This window comes from Pundamilia nyererei, unplaced genomic scaffold (genome assembly GCF_000239375.1).
Source record: "Pundamilia nyererei isolate P.nyererei 1_Seehausen unplaced genomic scaffold, PunNye1.0 scaffold00038, whole genome shotgun sequence".
In the NCBI taxonomy this organism is placed as follows: domain Eukaryota; kingdom Metazoa; phylum Chordata; class Actinopteri; order Cichliformes; family Cichlidae; genus Pundamilia; species Pundamilia nyererei.
Window position 1 is genome coordinate 1,297,709 of NW_005187439.1, and position 19,030 is coordinate 1,316,738.

The 19,030-nt window shown below is 39.8% G+C and overlaps 1 protein-coding gene across 6 annotated transcripts in view; it reads left to right on the forward strand.

The window, feature by feature from the left end:
• Window positions 1–2,318: 2,318 nt before the first annotated feature.
• The window catches only part of wdfy3 (WD repeat and FYVE domain containing 3), a 117,825-nt gene continuing 101,113 nt past the window's right edge, over window positions 2,319–19,030 (forward strand). For 4 of the 6 annotated variants that reach the window (XM_013910215.1, XM_013910217.1, XM_013910216.1 and 1 more), the window contains exon 1: window positions 10,886–11,206. In XM_013910215.1, the coding sequence (XP_013765669.1) occupies window positions 11,178–11,206 (29 nt within the window). In that variant the 5' untranslated portion in view covers window positions 10,886–11,177. Of the gene's footprint in view, window positions 2,572–2,960; window positions 3,037–10,885; window positions 11,207–19,030 lie in introns of those variants that run through there. The other 2 variants (XM_013910218.1, XM_013910219.1) reach the window with 2 other exon arrangements.

Below are 19,030 nucleotides of genomic sequence, written 5' to 3' on the forward strand. Positions count from 1 at the left end.
AGTCTTTAGTTTTGTACAGGGAACAACTAACAACCTCTGAGTCTGTGAATGACAGCAAGCAGCAGTGTATTTTGTAAGAAGCTGATATATAATCTAGAGCATGGCCATTTAGTCCTTTGTATGTTAATACAAGAATTTTAGAAAAAATCCTATAATGTACTGGAAGCCAATGCAAGGAGTATAAATGAAGACTATCAGGGTGTAGCTGTGTGGCAGGCATGTTGCAGACTCAGATGCAGGAGACACAAGCCTTTAATGCTAAATGCACAAAAAATAACAAAGTACAAAAAGTAAAGTACAAATCACTGACTATACACCAAGCAATACAGAAACCACAGGAAACACACAGCTGACAGGGACACAACAAAGGACAAAGAAAGACTCACACAATATATGTAGAGGGATGATCAGGCCAGAGAGACACAGTTAAACTGCATCAGAATAACAAGATATGGGGGAAGTAAAACAACATACCAAACACAAAACAATTAATTATATGACTAATTATCAAAATAAAACCCGAAAAAAACTCAACTGGAAAGAAAACACCTAGCACAGAGACAAGAAAGGACTAAGCACGCAGTCAAACAAATTTTATATTATGAGAGAACTAAAATCAGAAAGACAACAGAACTGTCAATACAAGATTTCTTTACACAACTCAACCTGGACAAGTAAACACAACAAAACAATGTGATAACAAATGAAAAGCAAAAAGAATCAGTGGAGAATGTTAGGATTACCTTAGGAATGGTAAATGGCCTGTATTTATATAGCACTTTACTAGTCCCTAAGGACCCCAAAGCGCTTTACACTACATTCAGTCATCCACCCATTCACACACTGGTGATGGCAGCTACATTGTAGCCACAGCCACCCTGGGGCGCACTGACAGAGGCGAGGCTGCCGGACACTGGCGCCACCGGGCCCTCTGACCACCACCAGTAGGCAACGGGTGAAGTGTCTTGCCCGAGGACACAACGACCGAGACTATCGGAGACTCAAACCGCCAACCTTCCGATTACAAAACGAACTGCCAGCTCTTGAGCCACGATCGCCCCATAATAGGAGCCACAAGTAAGCCTGCAATTATAGAGCAAAGTGCTCTATTGGCATGGTGTGGTCCTGTGAGATAAAATGGGACCTGATTATTCAAGAACTTGTATGTGAGAAGAATTTTACAATTTACGATTAAAATTTACAAGCTTGATTTATTTATAGCAGAGAGGTTAGAATTCAGAGGATAAATGATTGAAAAAATGCAGCATACCATCTTGAATCACATTTGTTTGTCTCACAGCCTAATTTTATTTTAAAGCAATTTTAGCCATTGCATAATAACATATTTATTTTAAAACAAGGGTTTGCTTTTATTTGGATGTAAAGGATTCCAGTTACATTCCGAGTCATAGCCAAGATAAAATAAAAATAAAAAGACTATTCTTATGCACCTATAAAATTCTGTAAGTATCAGTGATTATTGTAATGAGTGTTCTAGAAAGAAAACAAATAATAGATAGCCTGAGATGTCTTATGAAAATCTAAGTACAATTTCAAGTAGGGAGAAAAGCAGGGTATATCCTGGACAGATAGCCAGTAAAGTTGGACAACACATTATAAATTTTGTTTAGCAACCCAAGCAAAAAAAGTGGCTCCCACCAGGAGTGTAAGGAGAGAAGAAAGCAGGATAAATATACTGGGTTTAAGCAGGGTTGTCTACAACTTCCCTGAGCACAAGGCCCAAAAGATGAAGCTCTAAAGAGCGAGTAGTTTGAGTAGTAGAGGTTTATATAAGGAATTCATCCATTGTTACACTCATATGTTGAACATATAAACTCATACTATGACATGTTTGCATGATATATATAGAAGTTGGTCCACTGGAAATGATTGTTGAATGAGATGTTTGTTATAAAGTGACCCATCCAGTCAGTGTTTGGGGACCTGTGGTTAATAGGCCTGTCTTCTTTGTTCCGTGCTTATAGTCATTCCAGTTGTCTTTGGGATTGTGATAGTTTAGTTGGAAAAAGACCATGTAAGTTCGTAGCACAAGCTTAAATAAATATGTCTGTTTCCCCCACTGCTCACTGCAGTTGCTGTCCATGGTGCTGATCAAAGGGTGCAATAATTCTATTGAGGTAAAAAAAAAAATTCTAAGAAATGTAAAAACAAAAAGCTTTTCAGCCCTAACACATTCTGTGAGTTTAAATAAAAGAGAGGGAAATTAATTGAATGCGTGCCCGTTAAATCCCTGCCACCGAGTGTGTTTTTCCTTTTATCCAACAGATGTCAGGATTGTGTTTCAGTTGCGGCCTCGCTCGGGGCCGAGAGGAGGATGCTGTTAGGAGGAAAATCGGCGCTGGGACCTGGCTACATGCTCGGCTTATTTGGATGTTGAGGAAACATGGCGACCGGCGAAAGGAAGGAGAGGGAGCAGCAACCACTTTGGGATTAACGCATCGTTTGAGACATATGGATATACACGGAGTGCCCCGTACCGACTTAATTCACACATTGGAGGTTATCTTCAACGCTCACACCGACGCATTTTGCCGCAAACGCTGCTTACTGGTGAGTAGATGGCGGGTACACCAAAGACGCTCTCCTCTCTGGAAGTGGCTAGTTAGCAAATGTGTGCTAGCTGCTTTAGCATGCGAGTTAGCATGGGCTGGAATGTGCATCTCGGCTGAACTACAGTCCGCACCGTTATCGCTGGTGTTAGCATGACAGTGGCAACCTCGGGAAAAATACAACGAACCCGCCGTAACTGTGGAAACACCAGCTGCCATCTTTATTTGCAGTAAAGTTATTGAAGGCCGTACATTTGAAGGAACGTCACCCGTTTAGCTTGACAGTTGAGGTTCAGATAAGCCGACGCTAGTGATCAGCTGGTCGCTAGCTGCATGTTGTGGGCTAGCGTAGCTGCAAACGGAGGGGATTGCTGGTTGGTTGTGTTTTCACTCACTGACGGTGGAGCCGAGTTCTAAAGCAGGACTTTAACAGATCGCAGCCATTGGAAAACACACAGGACCGCTGGTAATTAAAACGTTCGGGGTACATGTGCAGTATGTCGCTTTGGATAAACGCATTATTTTTTTTATTAGAGGTGGCTAAATCGCGTTGAAGTGAGTGTTTCGTAGTAGCTGGTCTTTAAGGGGAAAATTCGCAATGACTGGCAAAGCTATAGCGGTCACATCGTCCTCATTTTACTGTCTGCTCTGCGCCTGATGTGCAGCAGTCACCTGTGTGTGCGCATTGTCCCTGAGTGTATGGCTATCTGCCCGGATGCCTGCACACAAGCTAATCACCTCCCAGCAGGATGGGGCAGAAAACTTGTTTCATGCTGGGGCACTGTGAAAGGTGCGGTATGACATGTACACAAATACACACCATACAATTAAAAGCTACATAACATTTCTGCTTGTGACTTGTAAAGGTGGGGGGTGGGGGGCTGAACTGTCATCCAGCAGCCACTGGAAATAGCAGTGAATATGTAGAGGTCTGTTATTGCAGTGAACTGGTAAGTGAGCATCATTGGAGTCTAATCTAATCTTAAAAACCTGATTAGTTGAGGTGGCTGTTGATGGCTGTGCTAAACTCAATTTCTGAATTGAGTTTATATCTACATAGAGAGCTGTGTGTGAATAAATAACAGTCTCTGTGTTCTAGCATTGGAAGCAGGAAGCCCTGAGTGTATGTCGGTGTTTTGGTGAGTGTTTTTTTCCTCATAAAAGTGAAGTTATCAAGCAAGCAAACTGGCTGTAATTCAGAAATAATACTAGGATAATTAGTCTAATAAGTAGGCTTGGAGGGGTTTGGAAAAATTACTTCATTGGCTTTTGGATCTTGTGTTGACTATTTTTTGTGAGTATTTGCTGTGTGCCAGAATAGGCAGCAGGGTTTGTCCTGCATAAAAACATTTAGTGCCCCCAACCCCCAAGAGGTTTTGGTGTTCACCAACAGGAAACTCACCAGGGCTGCAGTGAAATAGTTTATAACCAATTTGTTTAAGTGTGATTTTCATTTAGTTAACAGTAAAATCACTTTTGTTTAACAAATGGCCCGAAATAACAGGAAAATGAATGGACCTCTGTTAAGTAAGATAACACTGACTGGTTATTTTAAACTATATGTGGACCTCTTGTGCATAGTCACCCCTAAAATACCTTTTTTTGAGCCAAGAAAAACACTAAAAGCACTGCCATGCCTTTCAGTGGAGGGAGAAAAGGATACCCAAACATGGGGAGAACTCGCACTCTCCACACAGAAAGGTCCTACCTATGTTTGAATTTAGATCTTTCATGCTGTGAGGCAACCACTGAGCTACTGTGCTGACAGTTGATCAGTTAGTCCTTAAAAGTCCTTTACAGACACGTTCTTAAGCCTTACCCGGCAGCTTTTATCACTGCAGTGCAGCTTTCTTTATCGGACTGCTCTGCATAAACACTGCATCACATTGAATAATTTGAAAACTCGAGGCACAGAAACCCGATTGCTGCTAACTACCAGTAACCGAATTATTCCTTAACTTTGTTCTGTCGATGTGCAAACCCAAACAGTTAGCTAAAGCTCTCCCCCAAGTCACCTGAGAATTATTTCTTCTTTATTATTGTTTGGAAAACTTCTTGGACTTTAGTGCTGTCCATGTGAGGTGATTGTACTGCCTTTTCCACATATAATACCATTAGTGACACTCATATAGTTTATTTCATCTGTAAGGAGTAACCCTGTTACTTTTTCTAGCTACAAAAAAGCAAATGGGTTACACTTCTGGGCAGCAATACTGTCACATGCAAATTTCTATGCTGTAAAATACAGCAGCGTTGGCAAGAAGGCTTAGTGGTGTTCTGCCTCCAGTTAGTTAGACCCGGTCTACCAAGCGTTTGTCAAGTTCCCCTTTTGTTGTGATTTACTGAGGTGACTCAAGACCTGCCAGCACTTGGTGGTGCAGTCTTGACTGTGTAGCCTCCGGGTCTTCCTTTCTTCTGTTTTTCTCTCACGGTGATTCAGGGCTAACAGGCACTGAAACTTTGAACCTTTTATCATTGGTTATCCAGAGTTTACTCCCCGGGGCTACAACAGGGCTTACTTTGACCTAAATACAATTAGGAAAAAATGAACCCTGTTGGAATTATAAGGATTTCTACATTGATTATTCATAAAATGTGTTCTGATTTTCATCTAAGCCATAATTATACAAACACGGAGACAGCTGTTCTTTTCATGCATTTATTAAACCCAACAGAATACATTTGTTCTCGCTCTGCAGCTGTAGATTGTTGTTGTTTTGCTATTTTGGGGGGTAAGGGAGATTAAGTGGTTAATCCTGTAAGTATTTGATTGTTTGGACAGTGCCTTATGTCTCCCGAATGTCAGCATAAATGCTGGCCTAAATGAATTTGTTTACTCATTTCATCTCTGCTTTGCTTGCTTTTATAACGGTCAGCTATTAAGAATCATTCCCAAGGATCTGCAATAGATTAACAGTAGTTTTCCAGTGTGATGACAGTTTGCTTTGTTCTGGCCATCATCCACACTCTGATAACAAATGGAGGTTTTGCTTCAGCTAGCTATTTGTGTAGGAATCCTACTTGGTTTTCCAAAGCTATTCTTGCATTATATATGCGTTATCAGCCCCAATACAGTTTTTACAACTTTTATGTCAGGGTTTTAGGTAAGTAACAGTTATATATTTGGTTAACACCAAGTTATAGTTAACTAAAATTAAAACACAACAGAGTATGAAAGAAAGAGTCTAGTGAACTAACTGTATATGTTCTTGTGGTGACCTTTGAGAATAAGGGAGCAGCCAAAGTGGCTTCTGTGTTCAAATTTGTGAGTACAACCAGCACAAAGAAGTACTACTACAAAGTATTGTTGTCTTTTACAGTTCTGAACATCATAATTACTGCATTACAATCTACCATTATACAAACAAAAACTGACCCTTAAAAATAATTAAATCTTAACTAAAAGCAGGCATTTTGTTTCTCAGCATGGGCATTTGGGCGATGACTGTGCACATAAATACACGTGTCTGCATATATTTAAGACCTTTAAGAGTCATTTTTCCTGGTATTTCTGTCCGTGTGATGAGCAAAGTTTACTTTATTCTTGAGTAAATTGAAACCTCGGTAGAGAAGGTGGTGAAAAATCCTTTCTTTCTTTTGGAGGAATGTCAAAGGCTCTTTGGTGGATGCAGGACAAACCCTGTAAAACTAAACATAAAGTAAACTGAAACAAGCAAACCCACTCTGGAGGATAACTGAAACTATAGCATTTTTGAGTGTTACACCAAAGGTTCAGATTAAACCTAAGCAAAGATCCTAGACTAACAAATCGAATATCACCATTAGAGATTTTATTTTTACCTGCTAACTGCTTTTGTGTGGTGGGATGGGAGCTGTGGGGTGTATCCTGTACTTTGTGAGGCTCTTATTATTGATTAAGTGTAGCCGGGCAGCTGCATTAAAGTCTTGTGGATGATGCAGCTCAAGGCCAATGCTGATTTTCCTTTCAGTGCACCGACTGAGCTTTCTCAGGCCATTCAAATGCATCACACACAAAACAATATGGCCTGAGTTGCTGGTGTGTTAGGCTTGTCGGTATAAGCCCACGTCAAACAACAGACTTAAGTCGCAGCTTACTAGTTGTCATCTTTCATGAGAAGACGCAGCACGCACTAATAAAGCACAAGAGGATCAATCTTAATTAGCACTCGAGGGAAGGGCCTGCACATCCTATTAGTGACACTACACATGTGCTGTGCCCATATAGTTTGTGTCTATGTTTTGTCTCGCACCATTGGATTACATCAAGTTGATGACATGATAAAACAGAACACTGCAGATTTTTAAAATGTTTAAGGGTTTATTCACCTGAAACTTTGAATTCAGGGGTTTTTCAGTCCCATTGTCATAGGTGTAATATTATAGGGAGTTTATTATTGTAGGGTCTTAACCTGAGAATATAAAAGTGCCTCAAGCCAGTTGTTGTTGTTATTTGGTGTTAAATAAATAAAACTGAATTTCACTGCATTGAATTGAATTAAAATTTAGGTCCTTACCATGCACTCTGCTTTTATAAACATTTGTGAAAGAATGAGTCATTCTAAAGCGCTCACTGAATTTGAAAGGTGGCTCTGTAAAAAGATGCCACAACAAGACAGTTTGTGAAGGTTCTCATCTCGTTTTAATTCCACAGCCAACTGTAAGTGGTGGTAGGTGGCCCAGTGCTTAAGTTCATAGAATCTATTTTCAGTCAGTCAGATAAACCACAATCACCTCACTTACTAGTCTACACAGCTGTTAATCCACAGCTGAAAATGTGCCCCTAATAAAAGAACTATTTACTTCTGTTTGAGTAGTGTTGAGGGAAAAAAAGGCCAGCTGTTTTATAAATCGGTGAACCTTTTATTAAAGTAGAACTATAAAAGTGTACTTCCTCAAAAATGGGCTGAGGGCTACAGAAAATCAGAGTATATAAAGAGACGGTCTTACTTTTCATTGAACATTATGAACATTACCGTAGCTTATGAATTGATAAATAAGTGTTTCAACTCTTCCGTAAATAATAAAAAAAGGAACCACCTCTATTATTGGTAAATGCCATGTAACCATAGCTTGTATGGAAAACAGATGCACCCACTGTGACCTCACCCACTGGTTTTGGACTTCTGCCATAGTGACAGCAGCCAGTATTGTGTTTTTGTTTTGTGTTTTTTCAGCTGTAGGTGACCATATTTGGATACGAGGGTGCAGTACAAGTTATTGGCTAATCAGTGAACCAGTACTGATGCAGATATTCAGCCAGTATGTCAGGACATCCTAACTTCAATACTTGAAGGTGTTTTTGTAGTATTTTTAGTTTTATCCCTACACATATTATATGAAGTAAGTGGTTATTTTTTATGACCTGAAGCTGCTTATGTCAGCCACAGAGTTGGATATTGATGATATATGAAATTGGAGTAATGCCTTATACAGTCTGCCGTTTTATTGGACAGACTGAAGGAGAGAGATTTCCACAGGTCTTTTTATCACCACAGTTTAATTGGCTGTAATTTTCATGGCCCACACTCTGTCTGTAACTGCATGGCAGTAACAGATTGGACTCAAGATGAGCTTAAATGTTGGTGCTGTTGTCTGTGATTCATGATTATTAGTGGTGCTCATTGAAGCTATAATAAAATGTTGGATTATATTCTCACTTTTGATTCATACGAAAACGAAAATCTCACAGCAACTGCAGAGTGATTGGAGTTGGTGCAGATCTCTTAAGGTTTTTAACACAACAGGTCGCACAGTTAAGCTACTGCTAGCATACATTTCTTTTTTCTTTCATTTAACCTTGGAAGTGTGATATTGTACAGCAGGTTTCGTTCAGTGGGGTGGATCTGTGATCCGTTTCCCCTGCTAGACTAGTTTCAGTATGATCCCGTCCTTCCCCGCTGGAAGTCACATTTCACCATCTTCTTAGTGAAGCATTAATGTCTCTAGCTGTCAGCATGCTCCATTACAGTCTCTTGTAGAGGTTTCTGAACTTTTCAAGGCCAATTTTCAGGTCAGGAAATTCCCATAATCACTGCACCTAAACAGCTGTGATGTGAATCTCAGTGTGACATACTAATTCTGCAGGACTGAAACTAATGGCAATTTTCACTGTCAATTAATTTGACATTTATCTCCTCATGTTGTCTATTAAGCCACAGGACATTGTGAAAAATGTTTCAATTGATAATTTGGAGTTTTTAAAAAAAGCTATTTTTTTCTTAACCCAAAGATATTCAATTTACAATTTCAAAAAAGGAAAGGAAGAAATTCTCATGTTTAAGAAGCTTGAGTCATAAAAAATGTGGTATTTTATTTTGATAATAGATTTAAGGGAATTATTAACCACCAAGCATGTTCCTGGAGACTAATTTACTGGTCCTTTAAGTTGGAGGAAAAAAGTCACATTACTCAACTAGTATAGTTCATTGCTCATATATTTAAAAGTCATTCTTCAGTAAATGTTGCTGAAATACTTGACAGCTTGCACCATACACAACATTGCATGCACACAATGTCAGCAAAGGATGTATTTTAATTTTTTTAAATAGATATCCTGCCCAGTGCAACAGTTCATCAGCATAATCGATGAGGTCGACTATAAAAATTCGTTGCCGCATAATTAAACTACAGGACACTATGGGGCAGTCTCGGCTGTATTGTTTGCCAAGAATGCACTCAGTGCTAAGAAGAAGAACGCAGCATGAACGGCAAAACAGCGGGACGATAAAAAATGGAAATGGAGAATTGAAAAGATGCCTTTTTGATTTCATTTAAAGCTTTATTTGAATGGACAGAAGCGATTTTAGTTTCCTATTTGCACATTCACTTTAAACTCCTACCAGCACTTGTAACTTGTATTACCTGCAATCTTTATTTATTTCATTTTTATTCTGATTGTAATATTGAGTAATGCTAAAAATACATTTGATTATTATTATTAGATTCATATGTTTCTTGGGTCATTACTTTTATTTGCTGTGGGACGATGTAAACAGGGTGATATTCCCAGTTGGGCAGACTTGAGCAGGAGGTTTGCACATAGGAATCAGAGATAAGAGTTATTGAAATAATTGTTGACTAATCAAAGAAAAATTGTCTAATTAGTTGACTATAAGAATAATCTTTAGTTATAACTAATAGCTAATATTGAAGCACAAAGCTGGACTGAAGGACAGCACAGAGGCACGTATCATGGCAGCACAGGAACAAGCTCCAAACACAAGATCAATTGAGGCTGGGGTCTGCCACACCAGGCCAGGTGCAAAGATGCCCCTGAGACAATCCAGCACCTAACAACAGGGTGCAAGATGCTAGCAAGCAGGGATGCATGAATGCCATAACCAAGTGTCCAGCATAGTGTACCGGAACGTCGTGCTGAGTGTGAACTGGAAGTCCCAAGGTCAAAATGAGAGACACTTCCTTGGGTGGTGGAGAATAACCAAATCTTGATTGTGTGGCGATTCCATATACAGAGGGACAAACTGGTGATGGCTAACCAACTGGACATAGTAGTGGTGGAAAAGCAGAGGCAGAAGGCCGTAGTGATAGATAGCTATACCAAGTGATAGCAACATCAGGAAGAAGGAACACAAGAAGCTTGAGAAATACCAAGCCCTGGGAGAGGAGCTATAGAAGATATGTAGAGTGGAGGCAGTGGTCTCAGTCGTAATCGGAGAACTAGGAATGCCAAAGATAGTGTGCAGGGTTCTCAATAACAACAATGCTGTTGGCTAACATGGTTGATGTTTTATTGTTGGATGGCTCTTTGGGGTCAAAAATGGGATAACCAACATCTTTATCATTACATTATTCCTGCATAGATTTATGTTCAGGGAACTTAGACTGCCCAGTCTCCTTACAGTGTGTATGTGGGATTTCCAGTGCTGACTAGTGAGGAAAGCATTGTTTAAACATCTAGTCACACACATTCCTATTAACCACTAAATTATTAAAATAGCAGTCTGTTTTTAATAATTTTAGCCCTTTTCTGTTTTTAAGAACATTATCGGATATTAATATTTCAGTTGCCTTCTACAAACCCTTTGGTGTGACACGTGTAGATTAATTGAGATGCTTTTTTCATTCCCTGTTCTTGTCCCCGAAAGCACACCACATAATAATGCAAAGTTAATGTGAGCTGTCGGAGCTTGGATGTACAGGATGGCGACTGAAATGGCCAGAAAATGAATTTTTAATGATGCTCACTGCTGTGAGTTCTGCCTCCCACTCCTCCTCCCCGTTTCTTGTGGTAATGGTATGTTCCTGTCGTCGTTGAGGCCAAAGCCCGCCCTCCTTTCCTCCCCTCCTCTTTCTCCAAAGCCCTGTACACCCCACCCGGTGTCAGGGGGGGATCAGCTGTGCCAGTCCCGGCAGACCACACACACACACATACATACACACACACACACAGTGCTGACTGGCGAACAAAGCCACTGGTACTGCCAATAAAGGCGAGCCATGCCTCCGCGCTTCTCCTCTCCTCTCCTTACGCTGCTGTGAGGGGAAGGCATGACACCATTGCCATCGCCTCTCTGTTTCAGGAAGACACTGTTGTTGGGAGGAAGAGCGGCTGGTCTTTGGCTCATGGTGGAATATTCTTGTCTCTTCTTCTGTTGATGAGTTGAGATGCTGGCGGAGCGCAGAGAGAATAGCAGGTAGGGAAAATCAGAGCTGGGTGCTGAGCTCGTTTCCGCAGCGACCAGGGGTTTGTTTACTGTTCACTGGTAAAAGCCTGACCTTGGTGGATATAGTATGTTTATTGATGTTATTGATCTAAAATAACTGCCTCTCCGTGTCAGTGGCCGTTTCATGACGTTTGACGATTAAGCTTCGATTACAGAGATTGTCACCATCGAGCAGTTACAGCATCTCCTACTGTTGCATCTTTATTGTAAGAATATATCCCGATGTGGTTAAAGCAATCATCGGCCAAACCCAAACGAAGCAAATGTGTTACTTAGCAAAAGATATGTGTAACATGCCTAAAGATGTCATTAGATACATGTTCTTCTCAAGAGTGTTAATAATTTTAAAGTTTAAAGAAAAATATCACAAATGCCCAACGCTATAAAAAGAGGGTAGCCTTCAATAATTGTTACACTTTAAATTAATAAAATGACATGGATGACACTTTACTGTAGGTTGTAGGTAGGTTAAGTTAAACCATTTTTCTCAGGAAATATAATCACAATAATTCTGGACACTATTGGGATCTTGCATAACACGATTATTTGTAGACTTGGGGGCAAATAGATTTATGCAATGTGGAAAAACAAACAAACATGGGCTTTAAATTGTAATTAAGCTGAAGGGAAGAACAAAAGAAATACAAACCAAGTTAAATATGCCACAGACTGTTGGAGAGTGTATTTGGATTATTGTATAGCAGCATAAGTAGTGTTGGTTGCTAATTGACAAAATCAAATATAGCTTGATAATTATCCTGGTTATCTTGTTTTAATAATAGTCGGAAACCAAAACTGTTTATAAGTCAGGAAGAATGATATTAGACATCAAAGTTAGACATCAGGAAGCAGAAATGAAGGTTGGCCATTTTAAAAAATCTAATTCAATGTCAGGCCAGCAAACAGTGATTTGTGTGTTTACCTGTTATACTCAGCAGTCATATGAAGGATACCTTATAACCTCTGATTAAACAAACACACAGGGATAACATATGTTATTAAATAATTAAGGTAGTGCATCTACTTTCTAGCTTGATAGCTCAAAATGTTGTTGGTTTTGAGCTAACAATCTCAAATGTGTAAATATGCAAGACTTAAAGCTAATTCCTTCTTTATACGTTTTATATTTGCACTGTTATTCTATTAGTACTCGGACTCTATGGCCCTACATGATGAGAATCTCTGCAGGTCTCTGTGTACAACTCTCAACTCAAGCTCAACACAACCAAAATGAAGGCGGCGCATAAAGTCGACATAAGAGTGCACAGATCCAACCATGATTTTCTATTGCTCCTCGCTATGAGTTGATAGGATAATTATTTATGCGATAGAATTCTCAAGAATATAGACCACCAACAAAATGTAAAGCATATGAAAAAATCCCCTGAGAGTTAATGAGTATATTCTTTCTTCACCCAGCACTAGTCTGCACACTGCATATTTTTGGCTTGTTTTTAAGATTATGTGTAGTTTGAATATATTTACATGAGATGTTTAAAGCTATTTAAAACTCACATTTTATAGTCTATTCTTTCTCTTACCAAACATAACTGAGTAGGAATGGCTTACGCGAAATCAAAGCTGAAAAATTATGATATGAAAAATGTACTTGTGCTGTTTGAAGATTAAGTCGCAAAGATGCCTTAAGGTTTACTCTGGGGCTATCGTTGATTGTCATTGTAATTTTAAATGGAGACTATAACGCCTTGTTGTTCATGGTGCAAGTATATGCAAATATATTGTATCACAATGTTACCATACATCTATATGTTTTACCATTGATATTTAAAATTTAATTGACTACAAAAGTCACCCTCCTGTACCTAATGTTGTGTAATTATATAATTGACAGGCAGCAATTTGTGTGAGGCCTGCTAGTTGTCATGGATACCATTCAGCGATCCAGCTAACACACTACTGAAATGTGGTGGCACTCTTCGAGCACATGAAAAGTGTGGCGCTCACATTTTTGAGAAATAAATCGGTATTTTTTTGTCAAGGATACACGACAGCCGCTGTGCTTTCAAATCGACCGACAGACGAGGCACAAGTAGAACTGTAAGACTAATTATGTGATATTAGTCTGTGATGACAACTGTCCAGGCGTGGTTTAGTGCAGGACTAAATAGATGCCCATTTTAGATGCAGTTAACTGTGGTCTTGACCAGACATGTTCAGCATGAGATCATTTCCTGCTCCTCTGTCTCTCTGTCTCGTGTTACAAGTCGGGCAACATTGACTTGGTGACAAAAACATGTTGCACTAGTTAGAAACTGCTTTGTTTTATGGTCATGTTTTCACACACGACAGAGGCGTGTACGAGAACAGAGTCAGATCCGGCATTACCCAGTCTTTAACCTTCCAGCATCCCAGTGTAAAGCCTGTGTAATGCTGGATAGCACTGACGTGTGAAGAGCTCGGCTGATAGTCCGATGCATTTACTGCTAGCAAGTGGGCGTCATCTGTGCTGCCTCCTGCCTTCTGCAGGCAGCTCCCTCATTTAAGCCACACAACATATTTCCAGTACTTAAGCATACCTGAAGTAAATTTGCTCTAGAAAATATCTCACCCTGATTTTCCCAGAATTGTCCAAGTTGATGTCTGAAAATGACTCGAGTTGCTTAAAATTGATTTGTAATAGTGCTGATTAAAATATGTGAAGGTGTCAGAAAATGTTTGCTCGCCTCTAGTGGATTTATTTCCCATAAATAACTACGTTTCTGTGTGTCACCGTGGCTGGCAGAGGAGACAGTTAATCACCCTCAGTCCAAATTTACCAGCATTTGGCAGGGAGGTGGTGTGAACTCACTACCCTGCCTACATAGCCTTTTACTTTCTCCAAATTTGCATTTCCTTTTACAAGTTTGTGTTTTATCTAACTCCTGTCAAACCATTTTTTCTCCGTCAGCCACGAGACATTTCTGAGATTACATCACCTTCTCCAGAGGAACAACCACACAAGCCTTTGAAGAGTTGGGCTTTTCCAGGGCATTGGCTGCCTTCATCTCCCAGGAGTTGTTGCTAACTCTGGGAGACGTTCATTGAAGCTGGCATCCGCTTAAAGAGAATGCTTTGAAAAATACTGGAGGGCCAAGCTCAGTTCCCCTCCACAGAAGAGTTGACATTCCATTGATGCCATTGACTCATTGTCTTTGCTTCAGCAGAGACGAGATGCGGTTTGATGCTTTTTTCCCCTAGTTTAAACAGTCCTATCTGTGCCTTTAGAATAAAATGATCAGAGATGCATCCATTTTTTCCCTTTCTACTACTCCAAAAAAAGCACTTTTGAGCTGGTAATTCCTGATGGTCCTTTGGTTCTCTAATCCCCTTTAATAGTGCGACCTTTATCCTCCATTTTCTGTCACCTCTCCCCAAGGCTAATTAAGTATGCAGGGTTTGTGTGATTGCATAGGTCAGCTGCTGACTTTCAGTTGCATGCTAGGGCAGAGAGATGAGTAACAGGTTGCCATGATCTTAACATATCTTTATGTTGGAGTATGAAAAGGGAATCTGTGCAACAGACAGAGCTGGTAAACGAACGTCAGTGTCGGAGAAAACAGCAGCATCATGTAGAAAACTGTGCAAGGAATCTAAATTGCCTGATCTAAGAGTTCAGTCACTCTGAATCAGCCACCTACAGGAGGCTGCAGGCAGTTCTTCCCTCATAACACACTGTGGATCAGCAGATAAGACCGATTCATTTTCGTACAAAGATAAGAGGTTTGAAAGGTGGTGGCTGTTTTAGAAGCCTAAATTACAAATGGATTTAGAGACAAAAAGGAAGAAAAAAAAACACACTTCCTTAACAAAGTTGATTTCGAAGTCATCAAAAACTGAACCAAAGTAAGAGAAAACTATGGATTGTGTATAAAAAGTGCCACAGTGGCATTCAAGTATTGATGACATGGCTTTCCTCTTGATCTGACATTTTTGCAACTTGGTTATCCACACACTGGAGTAAATTAGAAGAGGGGCCGATTTAATACTCTCCTTTGGTTCATTGTAAACATGCTTGGCCATGTACGCATGATTCATTTTGTTACATGCTGAGACTATCAGAGTTGTGCATAACCCCATATGCTGTTTGGAGCATTGGAACCTTTGTTTTCATAGAAGAGTCACCTTTCCTCAGAGCTTCTGGAGGTTGACCCAAACAAAAAGTTACCTTAAAGAGGTGTAACTAATTTGTAGTAAAACTACACAAAGACACCCATTTGTGCGCCTAAATCTGTTTTCAGTGTGTTATAGGTTTAGTACAGTGCAGAAAGGGAAGTTCTGACAGAGCTCTACGTGATGGTGGTTTCATGACGCTCACTGCTTACCAAGTAGGTGGAGTGAGATGTAATCCTACATTTGTCTGCTGATTACTGCCTTGCCTTTTGTTGATTTTCCAGCTCAGCCTTATGCTGAGTCGTATGACATGTGTTTGCCCCAGTTTGTGGTCCCGGCCCTGCTGCTCTCCGACTCTACCATTCTCACAGCCCTCGTGTCTGCTTCAGTGACTCTCTGTTTCACTGGGCCCTGAACAGCAGTGCTAACAGTCAGCATTGTTCTGAAATAAATGCTGCCTTTGATCAAGGATACGTTACAGTACAAAAATAGATGAGCTATTTCATCCTGTATACGACTCAGATGATAACTTTCTTAACATTTTGAATTTAGTTTTGTGTCAGATGTTTATTTTAACATAGCTCTGACAAAAGTAATTATTTAAACACTATCAAATATATTTTTATATCTTTTTAAGGAAAAGAAACCAGTCAAGTTATTTGAACAATGACATCCTCATGACACTAGCTCATAAGGAAGTATCTTGGATCATCTAAACTAGGGAAATCTTTTGGGAAACGAACCAATTTTCATTTTCACTTTGCTTGTGATAACTTAGTACATCTGGATAGATAAATAAATGATCTATCAATGGGCTTAGGGCTGTGCGATATGACCAAAATCTCATATCCCGATATAAGACATCTATCGTCCCGATAACGATATAAATCACAAAAATTTTACATTTTCTGTAAACTTTGTGAATCTCGGGCAGCTCGACTTGCGTGAAGTGTTTCCAGCTGCGCGTCATGTAGCTGGAGTCGAGTGTTTTAACCGAAGCATGAAACGATACATTTTTAGACATAAGTTGTAACGGCGCCGTTTTCTTTGTGAGTATTTATTACACGGCGTGCTGCGGGGAAAAGCCTGCTCTAACGTTTGAGTCTAAGGTTTATTTTTTAGCACCTGGCAGCTCTTTTTTACTTCTCATCTGTAAATACTCTGCATACTCTATTACGTGATTAAGTTTATTTTGAAAAGTCTCAACAGGATCTTGAGCTTTATTGTGAAAGGTTTATGTGGAAGATAAACAAGCGGACACGCGATGGTTTTACCGTCGTTGTTGCTAACGACAACGCATAAAAACAGGCGCTTGTCTGTCCGTAATGTGGTTATATTAAATATAAGAGAAAGAGAGAACTTTAAGAAATGAATATAGCCACTACAGTGACCATCAAAATGATGAACAAATATTGCCGTAAAGAGTTTATTTTGCGACACCATGAAACAGACGATAGCGTAAAATGAAACGTTAGACGTTTTTATATCGTTATCCGATATATATCGTTATATCAAACAGCCCTAAATGGGCTTTTTTCCCGTAAATATATTCTTTATTTATTTTTCACAGCAGAGCTTCGACAAAGAGGGCAGCAGATTTTAAGACCAATAAGTGAAAGAACCAACTGACATTCAGCACAAGCATCACGACATCATTACACGAGCAACTTCAAAAGCAGCCACATTGACTTCTATACGATACAATCTGCAAACGTTTTTTAAAACTAATAAATGAGTCAATTTTTAAAAGCCGTTTCATCCACTGATCTAAACGGTGACCGGGACTCGGTGAGCGACTATGAAGTGCCTGAAAGAGACTTTCTCTGGTTTTTGAGTCGCTGCTGCTTAAATCTCTCAGCTTTAAACAACAACTGGGGAAGCTGGCCTACTGGACTCGATATTTTTAAACTCAACGCAGACCAACCCACTTCTGCTTTTGGATTCTCGATTTCTAACATCCAGCAAGATTTTTTTTTCTTGCCTGTCAGCTTTTCAACAGACTTGCCTGTGGCTCAGCCGGAGTTTCCATTTTAGCCAGCAGCTGAAGACGGGCTTTACTGCTGATGCTGCCGAAGCTACACGTTGATCACTTTATAACCCCACTGCTGCCGTGTTTCTCTTGGCCAAGTGTATTGTGTGGATATGTGACTTTTTTCTCAAAGCCTTCACTTTTATATGTGCTTGGCTGCTTTAGACTTCCAAAGGCCTGCCCATCTATTCAGTGGAGTTAGTTTTATTTATGATAAGGACTTGCTTGTGGGTTGTCTATGGAGTGGTGTAAATGAGAAGCAATGACCAGCATTATGTGTGTCATCACAGAAAGGGGAAGGATGTCAGCAGTAGAAAGGAAGGAACTGGATAGGCTGCAGTGCAGAGTTTATGCCACTTATCTGGGTTATGGCACATACTCATAATAAAAGTAATCAACTTTAACCTCAGTAAACATAATCTTTGGAAGATGAACCACGGCTGCTGTAATTTACTTTGGTTTCCTGCCAAAGATTTCAAAAGATATTCAGCTGTTAGTGTTAAGTAGTGCATTGCAGTTTTCAGTAACCTGAACACAAAATAGTTTTGCTTTTCCATCCCAGACTACAACAGGAAATGGCTTAATTTTCCCTCTCGAAGAAACTTGACCTAGAAAGAAAATCTTCTAGGTCAACTTAAACCATATCTGATTATGACAGTTCGCTCTGATAACAACTTTATGGTGTCATTCGTTAATCATGACTCAGTACTGGCACATATCACAGCGACAAAACCCCCCCAAAAATAAAGAAATCAGATTATTCACTGACACAGAACCAGTTGAATCCCACTGCCCTGTGTGTCTGGTCTGTATTGGAGAATTTTTCTATTTTTACCAGCTACTATACCACAGGAGGCATTGCTTTATCTGTGTGTGTGTTTGTGTTTCATCGAGGTTAAATGATGTCCTGGAGAAACTCACTGCAGCACGAACTACTGCAAAGGTGGATTCGAGTACTTTCGCATTTTGTCTGAGGACAGATTTAGTAAACATCAGAGCGCAGCTGTCATTACATTTAACAGGTGTCTAGGTGAGTACAAAATTGAGTCTGAAGATTTGGTTGGCCTGTGTCACAACTACTAAATGCTCACTGAATAATGTAGGGCTGCTCGACACTAGCAAAAGTCCACATCACTGTTATTTTGTCAATATCGTAATCCCAGGGAGGGATGTTCTTTAACCGTTATCTCATGCAGGCAGAGCCAGTGGTTAGTGAGAGCTGAATTGTGGAGTATATTGCAGCCAACACAGGGTGTATTGCAAATGTCAAATCGTGAGCCTTTCAGGTCTTGTCTTCTTTGATCTCCATCATGTGCAAACATTTTACCTGTGTGAGGTTATTTTCTCTGGACATTTTCAGAGGATAGAGGCCCAAAGCACTGATGTGAGAACTAATTGTGTGACTCCAGCTGGATTGCAGGTAGGGCTGGTCGATTATGGCAAAAATGATAATCACGATTATTTTCACTGAAATTGAGATCGCGATTATTTGACGATATTTATTTAACCCTTTAAGACCTACTAGAACCAAGTCCACCAGAGCTTATTTTATTTTTTTTTACATGTTGTAGTGCCATTTGTGGGAGCATTTCAATTTGCTATGCAACTGTTATAGCCCATATTTTAATAATATGTATGCATTAAGTCCATAGTAA